The sequence below is a fragment of the Xenopus laevis genome, chromosome 3L, assembly GCF_017654675.1.
Source record: "Xenopus laevis strain J_2021 chromosome 3L, Xenopus_laevis_v10.1, whole genome shotgun sequence".
Lineage (NCBI taxonomy): Eukaryota > Metazoa > Chordata > Amphibia > Anura > Pipidae > Xenopus > Xenopus laevis.
Genome location: NC_054375.1, coordinates 105,560,440 through 105,582,554, shown reverse-complemented (window position 1 = coordinate 105,582,554; position 22,115 = coordinate 105,560,440). Strand labels below are relative to the sequence as shown.

Below are 22,115 nucleotides of genomic sequence, written 5' to 3'. Positions count from 1 at the left end.
TTGAAAGCACTAAGGCAGAAAACGGCATGCTTTAGATTCCAAGGCAAAAAATCCTGAAACCGTAGGTTTACCCCAGAAACCCATACATTTTTGAAAAGTACACATTCTGCTGATTACAAAATGGGTAACTATGTCTCTCTACTCCCAACTACCAAACATAAAAGCTTGTTTGAACATAGCGGTTTTTCATAAAAAAATTCAAAATTCTGAAAAATCATTTCAAAGGTTTTATTTTGCTGCTCCGCATATCCCAAACTATATTAGGTACCAAGAAAAAGCACCTGAAATATGATTGCCAGGGGTCCACTGAACAGTTTGATACCCATTATGCATAGGTTTACCAAAGTATCTGGCATTTAGAGACACCAATATGAAGTTAGCACATCCAAATTGTTCAGGACTTTACTTCAGCTACTGAGAAATCAACACATTGACTGCATTTTTTGTGGGGTAAAAACACAGAAATATATGTTTACCCCCCAAAACCCATATATTTTTGGAAAGTACACATTCTACTGAAGCTAAAATGGGTACCCATGCCTTTCTGCTCCAAACTACTGAGTCGCAAGGCTTTCCCAAAATTGTCGGTTTTGGTGAAATATCTGAAAATTGCCTCAAACCTTCAGCTTCCCAGCACCATATCGCCCATGTATCATTACGTACTAAGAAAAAGCACACTAAATATGATTGCCAGGGTTCCTCTGAACATTTTGGTAGTCATTGTTCATAAGTTTACCAAAGTATCTGGCATTTAGAGGCCCCAAAATGAAGTTAGCGCATACAAACAGTCCCATGGGTAACTTCAGCTAATGAAAGATCAACACATTGACTGCATTTTTGTGGGGTAAAAACACAGAAATTAATGTTTACCCCCCAAAACCCATATATTTTTGGAAAGTACACATTCTACCGAATCTAAAATGGGTACCCATGCCTTTCTGCTCCAAACTACTGAGTCGCAAGGCTTTCCCACAATTGTCGGTTTTGGTGAAATATCTGAAAATTGCCTCAAAGCTTCAACTTCTCAGCACCATATCACCCATGTATCGTTACGCACCAAGAAAAAGCACCCTAAATATGATTGCCAGGGTTCCTCCGAACAGTTTGGTGGCCATTGTTCATAGGTTTACCAAAGTAACTGGCATTTAGGGGCCCCAAAATGAAGTTAGTGCATACAAATAGTCCTGTGGGTAACTTCAGCTAATGAAAGAGCAACACATTGACTGCATTTTTGTGGGGTAAAAACACAGAAATATATGTTTACCCCCCAAACCCATACATTTTTGGAAAGTACACATTCTACAGAATCTAAAATGGGTACCCATGCCTTATTGCTCCAAACTACTGAGTCGCAAGGCTTTCCCAAAGTTGTCGGTTTTGGTGAAATATCTGAAAATTGCCTCAAAGCTTCAACTTCCCAGCACCATATCACCCATGTGTCATTACGTACTAAGAAAAAGCACCCTAAATATGATTGCCAGGGTTCCTCTGAACATTTTGGTGGCCATTGTTCATAAGTTTACCAAAGTAGCTGGCATTTAGAGGCCCCAAAATGAAGTTAGCGCATACAAACAGTCCCGTGGGTAACTTCAGCTAATGAAAAATCAACACATTGACTGCATTTTTGTGGGGTAAAAACACAGAAATATATGTTTACCCCCCAAAACCCATATATTTTTGGAAAGTACACATTCTACCGAATCTAAAATGGGTACCCATGCCTTTCTGCTCCAAACTACTGAGTCGCAAGGCTTTCCCAAAATTGTAATATCTGGAAATTGCCTCAAAGCTTCAACTTTCCAGCATCGTATTGTCCATGTATCATTACCAGCATAAAGCATCCTAAAAATAAACATAGGGGTCTACTAAACAGTTTGATGCCCAATGTGCATAGATATACCAAACTATGTGGCGCACAGAGACCCCCAAATGACAACATGTATAGACATTTTCACCGCTGACACACTGGTTGCTGCAATATAACCACCTGGTGTGTGTATTATGCGACATTAGACCACCTAACAGTACAGAGACCCCAGAAAACCATATATTTTCAGAAAGTACACATTCTGACGAATCCAATATGGGTAAATAAGTGTTTCTACTGCAAACTGCCAAACTGCAAAGCAATGCTGAACATAACGGTTTTTATCAAATTTCTGAAAATCGTCACAAAGCTTGAATTCTACCCCATTATATGCCCCACATTTCGTAACTTATCAGCATAAAACATCCTAAATTTGAACGCCAGGTGTCTACTGAACACTTTGATGCCCAGTATGCATAGATATACCAAACTATGTGGCGCACAGAGACCCCCAAATGACAATAGTGTATATACATTTTCACGGCTGACGCGCTGGCTGCTGCAATATAAGCACCTGGTGTGTGTATTATGCAACATTAGACCCCCCTAACAGTACAGAGACCCCAGAAAACCATATATTTTCAGAAAGTACACATTCTGACGAATCCAATATGGGTAAATAAGTGTTTATACTGCAAACTGCCAAACTGCAAAGCAATGCTGAACATAACGGTTTTTATCAAATTTCTGAAAATCGTCACAAAGCTTGAATTTTACCCCATTATATGCTCCACGTTTCATAACGTATCAGCATAAAACATCCTAAATATGAATGGCAGGGGTCTACTGAACACTTTGATGCCCAATATGCATAGATATACCAAACTATGTGGCGCACAGAGACCCCCAAATGACAATAGTGTATATACATTTTCACGGCTGACGCGCTGGCTGCTGCAATATAAGCACCTGGTGTGTGTATTATGCAACATTAGACCCCCCTAACAGTACAGAGACCCCAGAAAACCATATATTTTCAGAAAGTACACATTCTGACGAATCCAATATGGGTAAATAAGTGTTTATACTGCAAACTGCCAAACTGCAAAGCAATGCTGAACATAACGGTTTTTATCAAATTTCTGAAAATCGTCACAAAGCTTGAATTTTACCCCATTATATGCTCCACGTTTCATAACGTATCAGCATAAAACATCCTAAATATGAATGGCAGGGGTCTACTGAACACTTTGATGCCCAATATGCATAGATATACCAAACTATGTGGCGCACAGAGACCCCCAAATGACAATAGTGTATATACATTTTCACGGCTGACGCGCTGGCTGCTGCAATATAAGCACCTGGTGTGTGTATTATGCGACATTAGACCCCCCTAACAGTACAGAGACCCCAGAAAACCATATATTTTCAGAAAGTACACATTCTGACGAATCCAATATGGGTAAATAAGTGTTTCTACTGCAAACTGCCAAACTGCAAATCAATGCTGAACGTAACGGTTTTTATCAAATTTCTGAAAATCGTCACAAAGCTTGAATTTTACCCCATTATATGCCCCACATTTCGTAACTTATCAGCATAAAACATCCTAAATATGAACGCCAGGGGTCTACTGAACACTTTGATGCCCAATATGCATAGATATACCAAACTATGTGGCGCACAGAGACCCCCAAATGACAATAGTGTATATACATTTTCACGGCTGACGCGCTGGCTGCTGCAATATAAGCACCTGGTGTGTGTATTATGCGACATTAGACACCCCTAACAGTACATAGACCCCAGAAAACCCTATATTTTCAGAAAGTACACATTCTGACGAATCCAATATGGGTAAATAAGTGTTTCTACTGCAAACTGCCAAACTGCAAAGCAATGCTGAACATAACGGTTTTTATCAAATTTCTGAAAATCGTCACAAAGCTTGAATTCTACCCCATTATATGCCACACATTTCGTAACTTATCAGCATAAAACATCCTAAATTTGAACGCCAGGTGTCTACTGAACACTTTGATGCCCAATATGCATAGATATACCAAACTATGTGGCGCACAGAGACCCCCAAATGACAATAGTGTATATACATTTTCACGGCTGACGCTCTGGCTGCTGCAATATAAGCACCTGGTGTGTGTATTATGCAACATTAGACCCCCCTAACAGTACAGAGACCCCAGAAAACCATATATTTTCTGAAAGTACACATTCTGACGAATCCAATATGGGTAAATAAGTGTTTCTACTGCAAACTGCCAAACTGCAAATCAATGCTGAACGTAACGGTTTTTATAAAATTTCTGAAAATCGTCACAAAGCTTGAATTTTACCCCATTATATGCCCCACATTTCGTAACTTATCAGCATAAAACATCCTAAATATGAACGCCAGGGGTCTACTGAACACTTTGATGCCCAATATGCATAGATATACCAAACTATGTGGCGCACAGAGACCCCCAAATGACAATAGTGTATATACATTTTCACGGCTGACGCGCTGGCTGCTGCAATATAAGCACCTGGTGTGTGTATTATGTGACATTAGACCCCCCTAACAGTACAGAGACCCCAGAAAACCATATATTTTCAGAAAGTACACATTCTGACGAATCCAATATGGGTAAATATGTGTTTCTACTGCAAACTGCCAAACTGCAAAGCAATGCTGAACATAACGGTTTTTATCAAGCTTGACTTTTACCCCATTATATGCCCCACATTTCGTAACGTATCAGCATAAAACATCCTAAATATGAACACCTGGTGTCTACTGAACACTTTGATGCCCAATATGCATAGATATACCAAACTATGTGGTGCACAGAGACCCCCAAATGGATATATAGTATATAAAATTTACAAGGCAAAACAAAATAAGGCAGTAAAGAGTGAAATGCAAAAAAATCCAATAAAACCACAAAAATCAATGGTTTTTTTTCCAGACTAGTGTTATCGGCTGTCAGAATCACAGTTTTAATATTTTAGCTGGGCCAAACAGGTTCTATGGCTAGAAACAAGTGAACACAACATATGCAGAGCTGAAAATGCAATAAAATGGCTAAAAATTCAATAAAATGGCTAAAAATGCACCAAAATTGCAATATAATCACCGAAATAACATACGAAAGGTATTGCACAGTACGGTTAGCGAATACGCTATTCGTAATGGCAATAAAACATTTTTTTCAGCCAAAAAAAGAGACGATGCTATAAGAAAAAAAAAAAAAAAGCCACAATGCCATGTATGTGCGTGTGTACAAATGGTAAATTACATGTTATGTGCGCGTGTGTGCGTGTGCACATGTGTGTAAGTGCAGTGAGTGTAAGTGACCCCCCCAATCCCCAAAAATGTATGTGTAAGTGTGTGTAAGTGTGAATCTAAGTGTGTATTACTGTAATAAGTGTGTGTTGGTGTGTTTGTGTGTGTAATTGTTGCACTAACCTGAAAAAATCGCTGGAGACTGTTGCAGGCGATCAGGAAGAGCCCCTGGAAGACATCTGCCTCGTGGTTCCTGTCTGTGTGCTGTGGGGCCGGAGATCGACGATCCGGTGCAGGCTGCAGCAGCAGGACACGTAAGTAACACGTGCCTGCTGCTGTTTTTGGGCCCCTGGGCGATCGTGCCCCAGGGGCCACTCGATCCCCTGCTCTGCTCGTTGCCTAGGGGCAGGGGATCGAGCAGGAACGGAGCGAGCGGCTCTAACAGCCGCTCCTCCGCTCCAGAACCCGGAAGTGCTGCAGAACGTAGAATCTACGTTCTGTGGCATTTCAAGTTACTTTTCCACAGAACCTAGATTCTACGTTCTGTGGCACTTAAAGGGTTAACAACCGAAGCTGCATAGTAAATGAGAAGTGCATAAGGGATACATAAAATCCACACAGCATGAGGATTTCATGTAGAATGATTTAGCGTACTGACACAAGGGGAGATTTGTTTCTTGTGTTAAAAAAACCGATACCACGGACAACACATCTTCCTGAGATTTGCCGTCCACAGTAGCGATTTTTTTTTAACACAGCTACAAATCTCCACGTGTCATTGTCCTAAAATTGTATGAACCATTAATCAAAATCATTATGCAAAAGTAACATTTATTTTGAAAAAAAATGCAAATATATATATAAGGCTTGCTACACCTTTTATTTATAATTTTCTTAATTTACATAAAATAACAAGAATAAAAAAACTATTTTATAGTACACATCAGGGCTCATTTATTAGAGTATGTGCAAATTTGTGCTCCAAATTATGTTTCCTTCTATTCACAAAGGTACTTGTGCCTGTTTAGCCTGCTGTAATGAACTACACACAGGGTGCTGCCCATACACATGCAATTGATATAATGCATGCACACATTAGGGCTCATTTACAAAAGCTGGGCAAATTTGCATCTTGGCAGTAACCCATAGCAAACAGTGATCAGGTAGGCTGTTAGACCAGTGAAAGCAAACTTCTGATTGGTTCCCATGGGTTACTGCCCAACTACAATATGCCCTGTGCTTGTAAATGTCCCCCCCCCCCGGGACGGTTATTTCACCCTTGAATAGGTAAATTGCTTGCACACTATTTTGCATACTCCCTGTATTACAATGAAATTCAGAAGAAAAATCACTATCACAATTTTTTTTTGCATCTAGTGTTTCCTGCTTGCTTCTCTATATGAGCCCTTATGTCATCTAGAGTTTAATTCATTCTAATGCATAAGTTAATCCCATCCGTCATCTGATGATATGTCGGCCCTACTTTTCTGAAAATCCTGGCGAAATCCTTCATCAAACAAATTAAGATCAGCTTCATTCTTAAATATTCCCTAGAATTAGCAAAAAGAAAAAAAAAAAAACAAACATTGTCATACATATATTATATGTAACGTGCATGCTGGCTGTATAAACCAAATGACTATATATCACTGCAGAATATGTAGGAGCTTTATAAATATGGGTTAATAATACTAGTCATCTTTGTTCCTTACAGATGACCCCAAAACTGTTGGCACAGATCTTCTTCACTTCTTCCTGTTACAATTTTTTATATCTGCTCATTATATAAATTTACCATGAGAGCCTTGTATGTTTTTAGCAGCCATCTCCTTTTGTTTTCTACTGTGGCCTCTCATTGTCAAGAGGGCGGGTACAAGCATAAACAAATTTGAAAGGACCTGTAGAAACCTGTTATTTGCCTGCCATTCAATTTGGCCAGCCACATTAAATGTAATAAAGTTTCATCTGGAAAGAAAAATAAGTGCCTAGTTACTATAATGATCATGCTAGGAGCTTCACTTCCTAATCTACCACTGCACCATACACTAGCAGATATTGAGCATTGGATTTGATTTTCAAGCAGAGCCAGTCCTCAAATTGACACAGTCACAGTACATGGATGTAGGTTTGATCGTCAGCCTGCCACACATGTACTGAAAATCATACAAAATCAAACACAATTCTTTGGAAGCCTTTCGGGCAAGGTGGTTAATCTAGAAAGCTAGCCAGTTGCCATTGAAAGATAAGAATGGGACAGGTTAAAGGGATTCTGTCATGATTTTATGGTATAGTTTTTATTACTAAATTACACTGTGTACATTGCAAGTCACTCATTCTACCATTTCAATTTGTATTGGTAGTAACAGTGGTGTGTAGGCAGCCGTCTCAGTGCATTGTGCCTGATCCAGTGCTTTCAGAAAGAGCAAGTACTTAGCAATGGAACTATTTTCAGATAAGCTACCTATCTACCACTAGATGAGGCATGATCTGGTGATCAAAAAAAGGAGCTGTGAATCTGGAACTGCAGGGGGGGACAGTTATGAGAAAATATATGTATTATAGGAAATGACCATATCTCCTCGTCATATGTAACTCACATATTGGTTATGAGGAGGTCACATGCTTCCTAATGATACGAAACAGGGCCAGCATATACCTATCAGTTAGGAGGGATGGTTCCTGGATGACTGGAACATGAAACACCCCTCGTGTTTGGTTATAATTCTGATCCCCCACATATGGATTACCCCATGCCCGTTTTCATTTTAATATGGGGTAATGGCAAGTCCCAATATTATATTAGAGAAAACTGGCCTAAAACCTACAGGGGGTCATTAATGGTATGGCCTTGGGCACTCCTACCTCATGCATAAGGTAATGAGGGTGAGGAAGGGTGTCCCACCAGGCCATAAAAAGGCGAGATGTACCCCCTGCAATTCTAGGTTCACAGCTCCTTTCTGTGATCAACAGATCAAAAGGGACTGACTGGCCCAGCTTTCTTTCTCTTTTGAAAAAATAATTTCAATGCAGGATTCTGCTGTAGGAGCGCTATTTACTATGCCTTTTGTAGAAAAAAACAAAAAAAAAACATGTTTTTCCCCATGACAGAATCCTTGAATCCTTTTAGATTTCAAATGTGCAAATCAGTGTGCGGCCAACTCTCCATGTGTGTGCAAGGATACAAATCAAAACATTTGAAAATCTATTGCTTTGCCAGTCTGAGCCAAGGATTATATGACTTACTTTTGGAAGATACCCAAGCAACTGAGTAGCATGTTGTTTGAGGATTTTCTGCCTCTCCTCCTCGATAATTGCTCGACGGAATGATTCTCTTCTTTCTTCGTCTTGCCGCTCCCGAAGTTCACGCTCCTGAGGATAAACAACCCATTAAAACAATTCTCACTGAGCCAGTGTTAGTGCCACTGTAAGAAGTGCAGGTTTGTACCCCTAATATCCACAATCCAAATGCAAGCACAAAAAAAACCCAACACAGCATATGCAGTTCTTTTATCCTTACTAGTAAATGTGTATGTTGTATTCCTTTAAGTGTGTTGGGTTTTCTCAGGGACAATAAAGCACCTTTATCATACAAGGAAAGCATTGTGGGCGGTATACTGGTACCTGTTTGAATCTGAATATAGTTTTCACACCTAGCACCATCACGTTAAGACTTTCTGTGCTTAAGTACTTTGATCTAGCCACTCTGCATATTGCCAATAAACACACGGCACTGAAAACCTACATCACTGGCACTTGTGTACCAGGGAGCTGACCATGTACCTCAATGTCTGACTTTGCTCCTTATTGAATGAAAAGTGTGCCATTAAATGTACAAATAATACTGACAGTATGCTTGCCACTGTTTCGTGTGTCAGACGGCACTTTCCATTTGCTAGTAATAGGAGAGAGGCATATAGACTACAGCGGCTCTCCAGCAGTGGGCAAAATGGCCTGAGCACCATAAAGAGGGTCAACATGTAAACGTGCTAACACTGAACTGATCTGTAGTTACAGAATAAGTGTCTGGTTTACATTCTGATTGTTGTCCCAAACTTCTGCATATTGGTAACATTAAATAAAGCACTGCGTATCTTGACAGCGCTATATAAATAAATGATGATTAAATGGAATCAAGGCTGAGAAATGTGCATTATTCAACCATTAACTGCTCACTTTGTCTGCAATAAACTTCTCGCGCCTCTCCTCTAGAAGCTTCTCCACTGCTCTCTTATGCTCAAGCTGTTTCATCCTCCTCTTCTGCGCATTCATCTGCTCAATTCGGTCATCCTCTGCAAACTTGGCTAGCATGGCTTGTACAAATGCTTCCTCCTCTTCTTTGGCAGCTTGCTGCACAATTTGCTTAAAGGCCATTTGCTCTTCAAATGTTTGCTGCAATTCCAGACGCTGGCGGATTTTCTTCTCCATCTCTGCCTAACAAAAATACCCAAACATTATGTTATATAGAAGGGAAATTAATTGTTGTATATAAATTTATTGGAACCCTAAAAGTAGCATTAAGTGGCTTATTAAAGATTCTTACCAAATTGGTATATATATTTAAGTAAATATTGCCCTTCTACATCTCTTGCCTTGAGCCACCATTTCGTGATGGTCTGTGTGCTGCCTCAGAGATCACCTGACCAGAAACACTACAACTCTAACTGTAACAGGAAGAAGTGTAGAAGCAAAAGACAGAACTCTGTCTGTTAATTGGCTCATGTGACCTAACAAGTATAGTTTGTTGCCATGTTTGTGAGCACAGTGAATCATACGATCCCAGGGGACTGCCCTTACTTTTTTTTTCTATTTATGATTACCCAATGGCACATACTACTAGAAAACAATATTATTATGAAAATGGTTTATTTACATGAAGCAGTGTTTTACATATGAGCTGTTTTATGCAATATCTTTTTATAGAGACCTACATTGTTTGGGGGATATAGTTTTCCTTTAAGTGCTTCTGTCTGAATGGATTTAAAATGTGTTCCAGCTCAAATGCCTATGAAGGTCACATGAATTCCTAAAGCTCTACAACACCCTGATGCAAAGACATCCTAACACAAAGTGTACTTCTGTTGCCCCATTTCTGTAGGATATGGCATCTATGTGACATGCAAGAACCCTTTAAATGATTTCTGTAACAGAAAAGAAGTCACTGAAAAATCTCATAGGCAAAGGCCACTTTAGGTTGGGTTAGATGAATACATTTTCTAGTTCATTGTAGCCCAGCCCAATATAGCTAACTCCATTTAGGGGGGGGGGGTGTATTTTAAATCAAGGAGACTGAGATTAGCTAAAAACTTCAAGTGGCAGCATGGATGTAACTACAGGGGAAGCAGACCCTGGGGGGACCCAGGAGGTTAGAGGGTCCATTAATTAATGAGCAATTTAAATATATATTGGCAGAACTGGCAAACTTAGCAACATTTTAGGTCCCTAACTTGAATTTGCTGTGGGCCCAGTAACATATAGTTACTCAATTAAGTGGCAGATAATTTTTTGAGTCTGGAGTCCAGACAGTTCTATGGATTTTGCATTATACCACTCAAGCTAAACCTTGAATAAGGTATTACAAATACCAAAATACTGATTGTATTTTTCCCTAAACCTTGAACCAGTCTAAATGCACCTTCAACAAACTTGTTTTGAATTTTTCAGGATTCATTGAGATCTGGCATAGTGCCGAGAGACTGGCGAATTGCTAATGTGGTGCCTCTATTCAAAAAACGATCCCGTTCTCAGCCTCAAAACTATAGGCCAGTTAGTCTGACGTCGGTGGTAGGAAAGCTTTTCGAAGGGTTAATAAAGGATAAGATACTGGACTTCATAGCAAATCATAATACTATTAACTTTGTGCCAGCATGGTTTTATGCGTAATAGATCTTGCAAGACTAACTTAATTTCTTTTTACGAGAATGTAAGTAGAGACCTCGATTCTGGGATGGCAGTGGATGTGATTTACTTAGACTTTGCTAAAGCATTTGATACAGTGCCACACAAAAGGTTACTGGTTAAATTAAGGAATGTTGGCCTGGAACATAGTATTTGTACCTGGATAGAGAACTGGCTAAAAGATAGACTACAAAGAGTGGTGGTAAATGGAACATTTTCTAATTGGACCAGTGTTGTTAGTGGAGTACCGCAGGGCTCTGTACTAGGTCCCTTGCTTTTCAACTTGTTTATTAATGACCTGGAGGTGGGCATTGAAAGTACTGTTTCTATTTTTGCAGATGATACTAAATTGTGTAGAACTATAGGTTCCATGCAGGATGCTGCCACTTTGCAGAGTGATTTGTCTAAACTGGAAAACTGGGCAGCAAACTGGAAAATGAGGTTCAATGTTGATAAATGCAAGGTTATGCACTTTGGCAAAAATAATATAAATGCAAGTTATACACTAAATGGCAGTGTGTTGGGAGTTTCCTTAAATGAAAAGGATCTAGGGGTCTTTGTAGATAACACGTTGTCTAATTCTGGGCAGTGTCATTCTGTGGCTACTAAAGCAAATAAAGTTCTGTCTTGCATAAAAAAGGGCATTAACTCAAGGGATGAAAACATAATTATGCCTCTTTATAGGTCCCTGGTGAGGTCTCATCTGGAGTATGCAGTGCAGTTTTGGACTCCAGTCCTTAAGAGGGATATAAATGAGCTGGAGAGAGTGCAGAGGCGTGCAACTACATTGGTTAGAGGGATGGAAGACTTAAATTATGAGGGTAGACTGTCAAGGTTGGGGTTGTTTTCTCTGGAAAAAAGGCGCTTGCGAGGGGACATGATTACACTTTACAAGTACATTAGAGGACATTATAGACAAATAGCAGGGGACCTTTTTACCCATAAAGAGGATCACCGTACCAGAGGCCACACCTTTAGACTAGAAGAAAAGAACTTTCATTTGAAGCAACGTAGGGGGTTCTTCACAGTCAGGAGAGTGAGGTTGTGGAATGCACTGCCGGGTGATGTTGTGATGGCTGATTCAGTTAATGCCTTTAAGAATGGCTTGGATGATTTTTTGGACAGACATAATATCAAAGGCTATTGTGATACTAAACTCTATAGTTAGTATAGGTATGGGTATATAGAATTTAATTAAAAGTAGGGAGGGGTGTGTGTATGGATGCTGGGTTTTTATTTGGAGGGGTTGAACTTGATGGACTTCGTCTTTTTTCAACCCAATTTAACTATGTAACTAACTATGTAACTCTGTTTACAAACAGTTACTTACAATATCCTTTTGCCTAGCCTCCTCAGCCTGCTCCTCCAGGTACAGCTCTTCACGCATTTGCTCAAGTTCATCTCGCTGCTGTTGCTCTTTTTGGATCTGTTCTGCAAGCTGGTATAGAAAAATAAGTAGGTTTAGAAATCATATGGTATAACTGTATCATAATAAACTAGAGGATGACACCAATTATACATTTGTAGTCTGTGTAATTGGGGCTCAGGAGATAGTTATAGAAGAAATATTAGTAGCCGTTACTTTGTTTAAACATCATGCTTGTTTAAGGGGATGTACAACTAAGCTGTACACATCACAACTATCCCCTAACAATCTCATATATATGTTTCTGTACCTTCTCCTGTAGAGCTTTCTTCTGCTGCTCCCGCTCTCGCACTTCTGCAATACGATCCTCCTCTCTCCTCTGTTGCATGTTGGCAAATGCCAGGATTTTCCTGTTCTCCTCTTCCATTCTTGCCTGTTCCATGTGTCTCCATGTTTGCTGCTGATCTTTGAATTCTTCAATGTATCTCCGTGTGGCATTCATTTTCTCCAGCTTCATCTGTGTTTCCCTTTTTATTTAAGCACAAAAGAACTTTAAATGAGTTATGAAAGCTACAGGTCCTTTTCGAGTGTGTGTTGGACCTCACATTTATAAATAACCTTCAAAGGAGTCTAAAATGTTATGTTTGTGTATAAAATTGCCTTCACATTTTTCTTCTCTTTTAACTTAAATTGAAAAATTTGCAGAGCTCAGCAACATCAGATAAATAATAATTTTGAGGATATACCGTTATAATTATTTTTATCAGCGATATTGTAATTGCTTATGTCTTTATTGCAATCCTCTTCTTAAAGTGATAATGATATCAAAAGAACTATTGCTCTAAATATTAGTGTAAACGAAATGTTACCTATAGGTCATGTTGACCGTTTTTCTCTGATAGTGATAATTGTTACTTGAAGTTTCTTAACCTGATTGGTTTGCCAACCTGACTGTCCCTTCTCATCAGCCTGTCAGTTCAAGCTTCTAATGGTAATGGACTACTGCTGCACAAATATGGCAGCCTCCAAGTAGAGGAACATTGAGGACCTGATTGGTAATGTAAAAGCATCGGGTAGATACTTCTACGGCAATATTATAAATAGCATTCAAAGATGGTGTTATGATAGATTTAAAAAGGTTTAAATTCTATTTTCAGTGTCTGTTTAAGGGCAATGGCACACCGTCATATTGGTAAATCTTTACTACCGTAAGCAACTAATTTCCTGCAATTGTTTTCCCACCGGCAAGAATGTAAATCGCTGATGAGAAAACATATATGGTGCTTCCTTTTTCCAAAGTTTCCTCTCAAGGCGGCCCTGCTACCAGCTACAGCACGATGCTGGGAGTACTTGGCAAAGACTCTTACTTACATTTGGTCTTCTTCATAGATCTTTCTTACAATATTATCAATAAGGATCTTCTCTTTAAGGAATTCCTGGTAAGCTTCCTGTCTTGTCTTTTCTTTTTCTTCCAACTGCCTTTCCAGCTCTCTCTGGTAATTCAGCTTCTGCTGATAGCGCTTGGTTTCTTTGACAATCTCTTCATCTGCAGATCTTTCTTGATCTTTCTGCAGCTTACGAACAGTTTCCAAGTCTTCTTTCTGTTTGGGTAAATTAAAAACTTGTGAAAAATAAACTTTATGTTAATAATTTACTGGCCACAACCCTCCTTTAAAGGGACGGTTTCACCTTCAGCTCAACTTTTAGTATGTTATAGAATAGCCTATTCTTATCATCTGTTCAATTGGTCTTCATTTTTTTTTTAAATATTTTTTAAATTTGCCTTCCTCTTCTGACTTGTTACAGGTTTCAGATGAGGGTCATTGACTGCAGCAGCCAAAAAACTATTCACCGTGAGGCTACAATTTTATTGTTATTACTTATTCCTTTCTCTCTTTCAAACCACTGCCTGGTTACTAGTTTAAATCGTACCCTAGAAACCAGGTATCTGCCGAAATTCCAAATTGGAGAGCTGCTGAACAAAAAGCTAAATAATTTAAAAAAAAAAAGAAAAAAAAATAGAAAAATGAAGACCAATTGCAAGTTGCCTCTCTACATCATACTAAAAGTTAAAATATTCCTGAAATGTGTAGTATTGGCTATACTGCACTGCAAGAACACAACATTATGGCCAGTACTTTGTATTGCCCTGAATACACTTGCATGGCCAATCACACAGACGTGTTACCTCTCAGACTTGAAGCAAACATACTAAAGCCTGTAAAACACCAAAAACAGTAAAGTCTGGCTGGACTGGGAGTGATCTTGGCCTAGATAAACTAGATAAACCAAAATTCATGGCCAGGACACTGGGAGGGCTGAGAAACGATTTAGGCCTGGGGACCCTCCATGCTCTTTATATAAAGCTACCATCAGGCCCGGACTGGCAATCTGTGGGTCAGGGCAAATGCCAGAAGGGCTGCTGTAAGATGCCATAGAAAGTCACTATTTATCGCGCTGGTGGGGGCTGTTTGGGCCTCTTTGTAGTGGGAATGCCAGGGTCTATTTTTACTCCCAGTCCAGACCTGGCTACCAGTAAAGAAAGCACTAATGGGAATAAACCAGGCTACCTAAGTGAGAGTTAGGTGAGCCAAGGCTGTGGTCCTGGGAATCCTCCCAGCAAACTACTACAGGTATGGGACCCGTTATCCAGAAAGTTCAGAATTACTGAATGGCCATCTCTTAGACTCCATTTTATCCAAATAATCTACATTTTTGAAAATTATTTATTTTTCTCTGTAATAATAAAACAGTGCCTTGTACTTGATCCCAACTAAGATATGATTAATCACTATTAAAGGCAAAACTGTCCTATTGGCATTTAATGTTTACATGATTTTCTAGTAGACTTAAGGTATGACAGATTACAGAAAGATCCGTTATCCAGAAAGCCCCAGGTCCCTAGCATTCTGGATAACGGGTCCCATACCTGTACTAAATTCAGAACCAAAGGGAAAAAGTCAAGACTGAACAGCCAACAACAGAGGGTAAAGAAAAGGGGGGAAAATCAGGCAAAACATTTGCAAATAAGAACAGGGGAGCTGATGACAAATCTGACAAGGTAATCCCACTCCCTGCCTCGTAACCTGCTGAAACACGTGAGGCAAGCACCACCCCTTACACTCAATATCCTGCTACAATCACATATTAGCACCTAACTTTAATACCCACTTTTCTCATTCTATAAACTGAAGGTCAAACCAATGCAATATCAAAGTAACCTATTTTGCATGGTTCATTTTTGTTAAAAGCCAAATAAAAGTCCCTTTAAAAAAAGTGGAGACTGGGCAATACTTCTTAATGAACAGTTGATACCTTTGCAGAGGGAAACATAATTTGTGGTAATGGCGTGAAATTTGAAATTCAGTTCACGTCACTCCTTACCATCTGTTCATATTTGAAAAGTTCTTTTTCTGCAATCTGAGCTGCCCGCTCCCTGTTGAGGTATGCAGCTTTGAGCTTTTGTTCCAGCTCACGAAGTTCAGTGCTGGGAGAAAGATGGTTGGAGAAACCATTATTATTGGGGAACAAATGACGAAGCATCGCAGCATGATCACAGTAGAAAATATAAAAAATGAAAGTTACTAATTGAGTAAAATAAAGAGGCAATAAAAAAAGCAATCCCAGGACCAGCACTTCCCTTTGTTAAAATTCTCCAAATTATATTTAGATACACATATCAGTGTCCAAAGTTTCGGTCCTTGTTAGGACCTTTATCAAGGATAACATCCAATGTGCAAAACAAGCTATAAATAGTGTTAATGATACAAAAAAACTCTAAAGTGACATCACAGTGCAAGTGCATCTTAGCCAATAGACTTCCTCCACATTTGAATTTCAATCATCCAATTAGTCAGTGCAGGTTGCTTAAAACAGCTTCATTAAAACATTGTTCAAAGGTGCTATCAAAAGTGTTAAATACCGTATCACCAGTAGGTGTCTCCATCATGCCATTAAAAAAATGTATTCTCAAAAGACCATGTACATTCCATCCTGTAAAATATAGATTACAAATATGTATACAATGTTAAAATGTTACAATATCCCAATAAAATTTGTAACACATCTTAATGCTTTGGACAATCTGTATTTAATTGTGAGCTTATACATTGTATCTATAACTTATTTACTATCTTTTTTTAGGATGAACTTTACTCTAGAAAAGACAATACCCTCACTATTTGTATCATTTATGTTAAGAAGCAATTATATGCAACCTGTCCATTCAAACCCTTGGGTGTCACACTGCAGTTCACGTCACTCCTTACCATCTGTAAAAAGATAGTAAATAAGTTATAGATACAATGTATAAGCTCACAATAAAATACAGATTGTCCAAAGCATTAAGATGTGTTACAAATTTTATTGGGATATTGTAAGTGTAACATTTTAACATTGTATACATATTTGTAATGTATTTTACAGGATGGAATGTACATGGTCTTTTGAGAATACATTTTTTTAATGGCATGATGGAGACACCTACTGGTGATACGGTATTTTACACTTTTGATAGCACCTTTGAACAATGTTTTAATGAAGCCCTGGCCCAATCGCACCCCCTGCTCTCCCCGTAGTTACGCCACTGACATGATAACAAGCAATTTAACAGTAAACATATACACAGGCACAGCAATTTAGTACAGGTATGGGACCTGTTTTGCAGCATGTTCAGGACCTGGGGTTTTCTGGATAACAGATCTTTCCATAATTTGGATATTTATACCAGTCTAAATCATGTAAACATTAAATAAACCCAATAGGCTTGTTTTGCTTCCAATGAGAATTAATTATATATTAGATTGGATCAAGTACATGGTGCTTGTTTTATTATTACAGAGAAAAAGGAAATCATTTTTTTAAAAAAGTTTTATTAATTGGATAAAATGGAGTCTATAGGAGCTTTCTGGATAACGGGTTTCTGGATAACAGATCCCATACCTGTATCAATGAATGTATTTATCTGCATGAGCCCTCAAGAAAAAGAACAGAGGGAAATTAACATAACATCCTATAAGATAATTCTTTTATCACATTTCAAACTAAATAAACCAAGGCTTGCAAGCAGGCCCCATCTGAAAACATCCCTTTGAAAAGTCAGCAAGAAGATTTGTATCATCCCTGCATCTCATGAGTGCACCAGTGAGGGGAAAGTGTGGTGACATCAGGAATGTGTAGTCAAACAGGGAAGTTCAGTATGAGAAGCAATCGCTTCACACATGGCATAGAGGCAGGTGAGGAATATGGTTAACAGCATTGCCTTTTAAATGCAATAGATGTCTTGTTTTATTGGGTTTCACGTTTCATTTGAAATTGAAATTTCATTTAAAATTATAAGGTTATGTCTGGTTGACGGGTTCCCTGGGCAACTGCAAACAATGTGTCTGGGCCACTGCAACCAATGTGTCTGGGCCACTGCAACCAATGTGTCTGGGCAACCAATGGTGTTGCTTGATATGCTTGCTAGTAAGTCTAAAATCAGGTTGAATTATCCCTGTGTAATGTTTGACAACTAGCTTGGGAACAAGCTGGTCCGCATTAGGGGTAGTTACATCCTTTACATAAAAGATGGTTAGAATGTTCCACAAAAGATACAATAATAGTCCAAGAGAGATGGATTATGTAATCAGAAGAGAAAACTACATGTAATTAACTACCTGTTTTCTCGTATTTGTTGTCTTATCTTGTCATCTTTTAGTTTTTCATGTTGTATCCTTGCCAGTTCCAATGCCATTCTCTCTTCTTGTTCCAGCTGTCGCTCTTTTAACATCCTGCTTTCATTTGCCTAAATTTTAAAAAGTATGTGAAGTAATGAACAGAGGCAACTTCTTAAAATGGAGAAAACAGATTACACACGCACACCCTGGCCGTCCGAACAATGCAAATCCCCAGTGCAAGAGGAATCGCCGACCTCGTATTAAGTATAAAGGGAAAGTAATTCACCGGCACAATGTAAGTAATACTGGCAGGGAAAACCCTTGCTAGTTTATTGCGGGATGCAATGTTTCGGGGTGGAACTGGTTCCAGCCCGAAACGTTGCATCCTGCAATAAACTAGCAAGGGTTTTCCCTGCCAACATTACCCACTTTGTGCCAGCGACTTATTATAGTACCTGAAATGCTCTCCATTGGAGTCAGTTAATACTAGCAGTCTAAGAAGCAAGTTACACCTCTAATAGAATAGTCATGGCCTGCCATAGACTAATGAATTACCTGTTGTATGGACTCGTCCATTCTCCTCTCATGCTCTTCATTCTGTAACCGTTGTAGGAAGCGTTTTTTTTCCACACGTTCCTCACTCTTTAAACTTTCTGCCATTTGCTGTTCAAAGTTTAAATGTTTCATTCGGTCCTCCCGCAGGAATTCTTGTCGCTGTGCCTCTGCTACCATCTTCTCCCTCTGTCTGTAAGTAACACTTCTCCTGGACACCTAAAATTAACATATATAAACCCCTTTATTTACAAGGAAATAGCATCATACTCATGTCCTACTTGCTGCATTGGTTACAAACAAAGCTGTGTAGTACTCTATGAGGGTATTATCATACTTAAATGGGTAGTTCAAATTAAATAAACTTTAAGTATGATGTAAACAGGGATATTCTGAGACAATCTGCAATTGCTCTTTGTTATTTAATTTGTGTATTATCTGGTTGCTAGGGTTCAAGTGACCCTAACAAGCAGGCAGTGGTTTGAATGAGAGACATGAAGGTGAATAGAAAGAGAAGTTAAAAAAAAGGAACAGTAACAATACAAGTGTAGCCATAAGGTGGCCATACACTTCACTGTCCACTACTCCTTTAAACACAACTTTTCCATTTTACAGGGATACTGTTGTTCAGCACTAGGACTATTAAAAAGTTGTGAGCACAAATATATGAGCTAAGAATATCCTGCCTAGTGATTTCATTGGTTATAACCAGAGCTTTAGTAACGTCATTTCTGCCACATGACTCACTGAAACTTGTGTATTATAATAAATAAAGTACCTCCTGTTGTAACATATGAGGACAGGTCTGCACTAAGGATCAAAAAGAGGCCCTGGCATTTTAGGTACACAAAGGCCCAAACAGCCCCCACCAGCCCACTAAATACTGACTCTCTATGACACCTTATAGCAACCCCTCTGGCATTTGCCAGAACCCACAGATTGCCAGTCCGGACCTGTATGAGGATATAAGAAGTCTCACCGTAGAGATCCATGAAAGTTATATTCTTATGGGACTCTTCAGTGCCGTATAATATGCTTTAATTTTACAATACAGGGTACATTATTCCGTGTTGTGTGTTTCGGCCTAAAAGTAACCACAGGGGAGAATACAATGTCCATGCACACAATGGCAGGTCCAGAGACAATAACGTAACTAGAAGGTGGTGGGCCCTGGTGCGGGACGCGCAGCCGGGCCCCCCTGCCCCCCCTCCGTACGCCTGCATTTCAGTGGCACGTGAGCTGCCGGGGGCCCTGAGGGGGTGCACCCCCGGTAGTTCCGCCACTGGCCAGAGATGAACAGTGAGCCATGTTGGTGGAGGCAGTAATCACTGGCATGTACTATAAATACAGGCAATAATTACCAGTACTCTCACTGTTAAAAGACAATAAGGCAATCCTTGTGCCAGTCTATTGGTAACAGATGTAATGGGCAGCAGGTCACATCTCTGTGCCAGTTAAATACACTGGGAAGTGCCATTAAATCTGCTGTAACCATGGCGCCTGTGTTTCCTGTCAGCAGGAAGTAACCTGTGTATCCATCCTGGGGCCTCAGCCCAGCACAATGCGCACAACTCTCACACACTAACACAGGTACCTGCCCATCCACATCACAGCCCCAATCTCTGCCTGCCTCGGATTATATTATGTGTATTTAGGAAAAAAATCCCCAAACCAATAGGGAAAATATAGGGACGTTTATTGTAAACTGTTGTTGCTACCCTCCCTCCCTCATGATATCATCCCATGAAACATTACACCAAATAAGACTCACACAGGATCCACACACACAATAATTAGGGCACTTTCTGCTTCCCACCATGCTTGTGACTAGGCGTAAAGTGTAACATTAAACCCCAATGGCTGGTCTTTCATTTACCATCATTGCTGTAGCTGCAGATCAGGCCGAGGTGCCCCAAACGCCAGAATTGCTTCCCGGTGCCCTCGTTATCCCCCTCCTTCTCCACAAGTAGATCCGGCGCCTGTTTGTTGCGTTACTAAGGAAACCCGGTCTCCTAGGCAGAAAGCGCGCCGTCCCGCCCCGGTGTGTAAAACGATTGGCTACAGAAATCAGTGCTGTGGAGACTGCGCACTAAGCAACCTTTCTTTTGTGTCACGTTTAAACTTGATACTGAGGCGCGTGTGTGATACTGAGTTAGTAAGCGGCGCAGTAACATAGTGTGAAGAATTATATAGTGTCATGTGTCAAGAAATAAATGTAGACGCCAGGGAAATGTCAGTGCTAGACACACATATATTGCACCAACGGCACTAGCCTGAGGCACACAGCAAGGAACCCTGGGGAACAAGAGCCTAAACCCACATTTGAAAATGAAAAAGAGAGACGTAATGATTTTTGGCCACAACTAATTCGTTGCCAAATACCAGGCCCATTTTACAAAAACCCACACCCTTTTATGGTTGAAATTCCAGCATTAGATGGAGGATGTGCACCCCACCATTTTATGAGATATAGTCATTCCATTAGACACTATGGCATATGCATCTCAGCTAAAGTGTGAGGCCTCCAGCATTTCATGCCAGGATCAGGGCGTTATTTACTGTGCATGCTGACCAAGGCATCCGCCATCTTTCATTATCTGAAACTGCGGGCGGAGGGCAGGCATTGACATCACAGAAAAGAGACAGTGTAGGGTTGTTGGTTTTCGGAGGACTGTCAGGGTGAAAACTGGCTGTCCAGATTTCTAAATTAGGATATCCGGACATGTCTTTAATTGAATAGCACCAATCGGCAATCATCATGTCATAGCAACACCCCCTACATCACAGGCACACCCCTGAACTGGCATTAACCCTGTCCTTGATGTCCGCCTCCAGTGTCAAGAGACCCGCCCCCTTCCCGGTCTTCCTGGCTGCATGTTGTAGGAGGCGGTTAGTCTTGTCAGGATTTCCTAATTTGGAAAACCAGGCAGACAGTTTTGATCCAGACAAGATTAGGCAAAAGAGTCGCACACGCACACCTGGCCTCTCCCAATAATTACGTACGGTGCCTGGGGTATAGGAGGACGGCCCCTCCAACATTAATGAACATAAAGTAACTCCAGCACACGTAGCATGCTCAAGGGATTGCTCCCGTGTTTAATGTCAATCCAACAATACAACGTATTATCCAGACAACCCTTCCAACAGGTCTGGACTGGGAGTCAAAATAGGCCTTGGCATTTCAAGTAAACAGAGGCCCAAATAGTCCCCACCAGCCCAATAAATACTGACTGTCTATGGCATCTGACAGCAGCCCATCTGGCATTTGCCAGACCCCCTTGTGTGGCCCTCCACATGAAAGTCTGCCTGCTGTGTCTGTTTGCTATATGTAAGATTTAAAAGGTATGACTACGGAGATTAACAGGACCCTGCATTGTTTACATCTCGAATTAAAACTATAACCTCCTGCAATATTTCACACATGTATTCCCCCCTGCATTGTTCACACTTGTAACACCTCTATTGTTCACACCCCTAAAGCCCTGTAGTGTTCACACCTCAGACCCAGACTGAAACTGCCCACATAGTTCACCTGTTCGCACATTATAC

At 40.0% G+C, this 22,115-nt stretch overlaps 1 protein-coding gene across 1 annotated transcript; it reads right to left on the bottom strand.

Moving 5' to 3' along the window:
* Window positions 1-5,957: 5,957 nt before the first annotated feature.
* mns1.L (meiosis specific nuclear structural 1 L homeolog) lies at window positions 5,958-20,647 on the bottom strand. Its single transcript, XM_018253044.2, has 10 exons — window positions 20,443-20,647; window positions 18,570-18,785; window positions 18,015-18,142; window positions 15,742-15,844; window positions 13,729-13,958; window positions 12,668-12,884; window positions 12,322-12,429; window positions 9,270-9,527; window positions 8,340-8,465; window positions 5,958-6,646 (listed from the first exon to the last, which is right to left on the bottom strand). Exons 1-10 carry the CDS (start codon window positions 20,446-20,448, stop codon window positions 6,542-6,544), a joined length of 1,497 nt encoding a protein of 498 aa, XP_018108533.1. The 5' UTR covers window positions 20,449-20,647; the 3' UTR covers window positions 5,958-6,541.
* Between the last annotated feature and the right edge of the window lie 1,468 nt (window positions 20,648-22,115).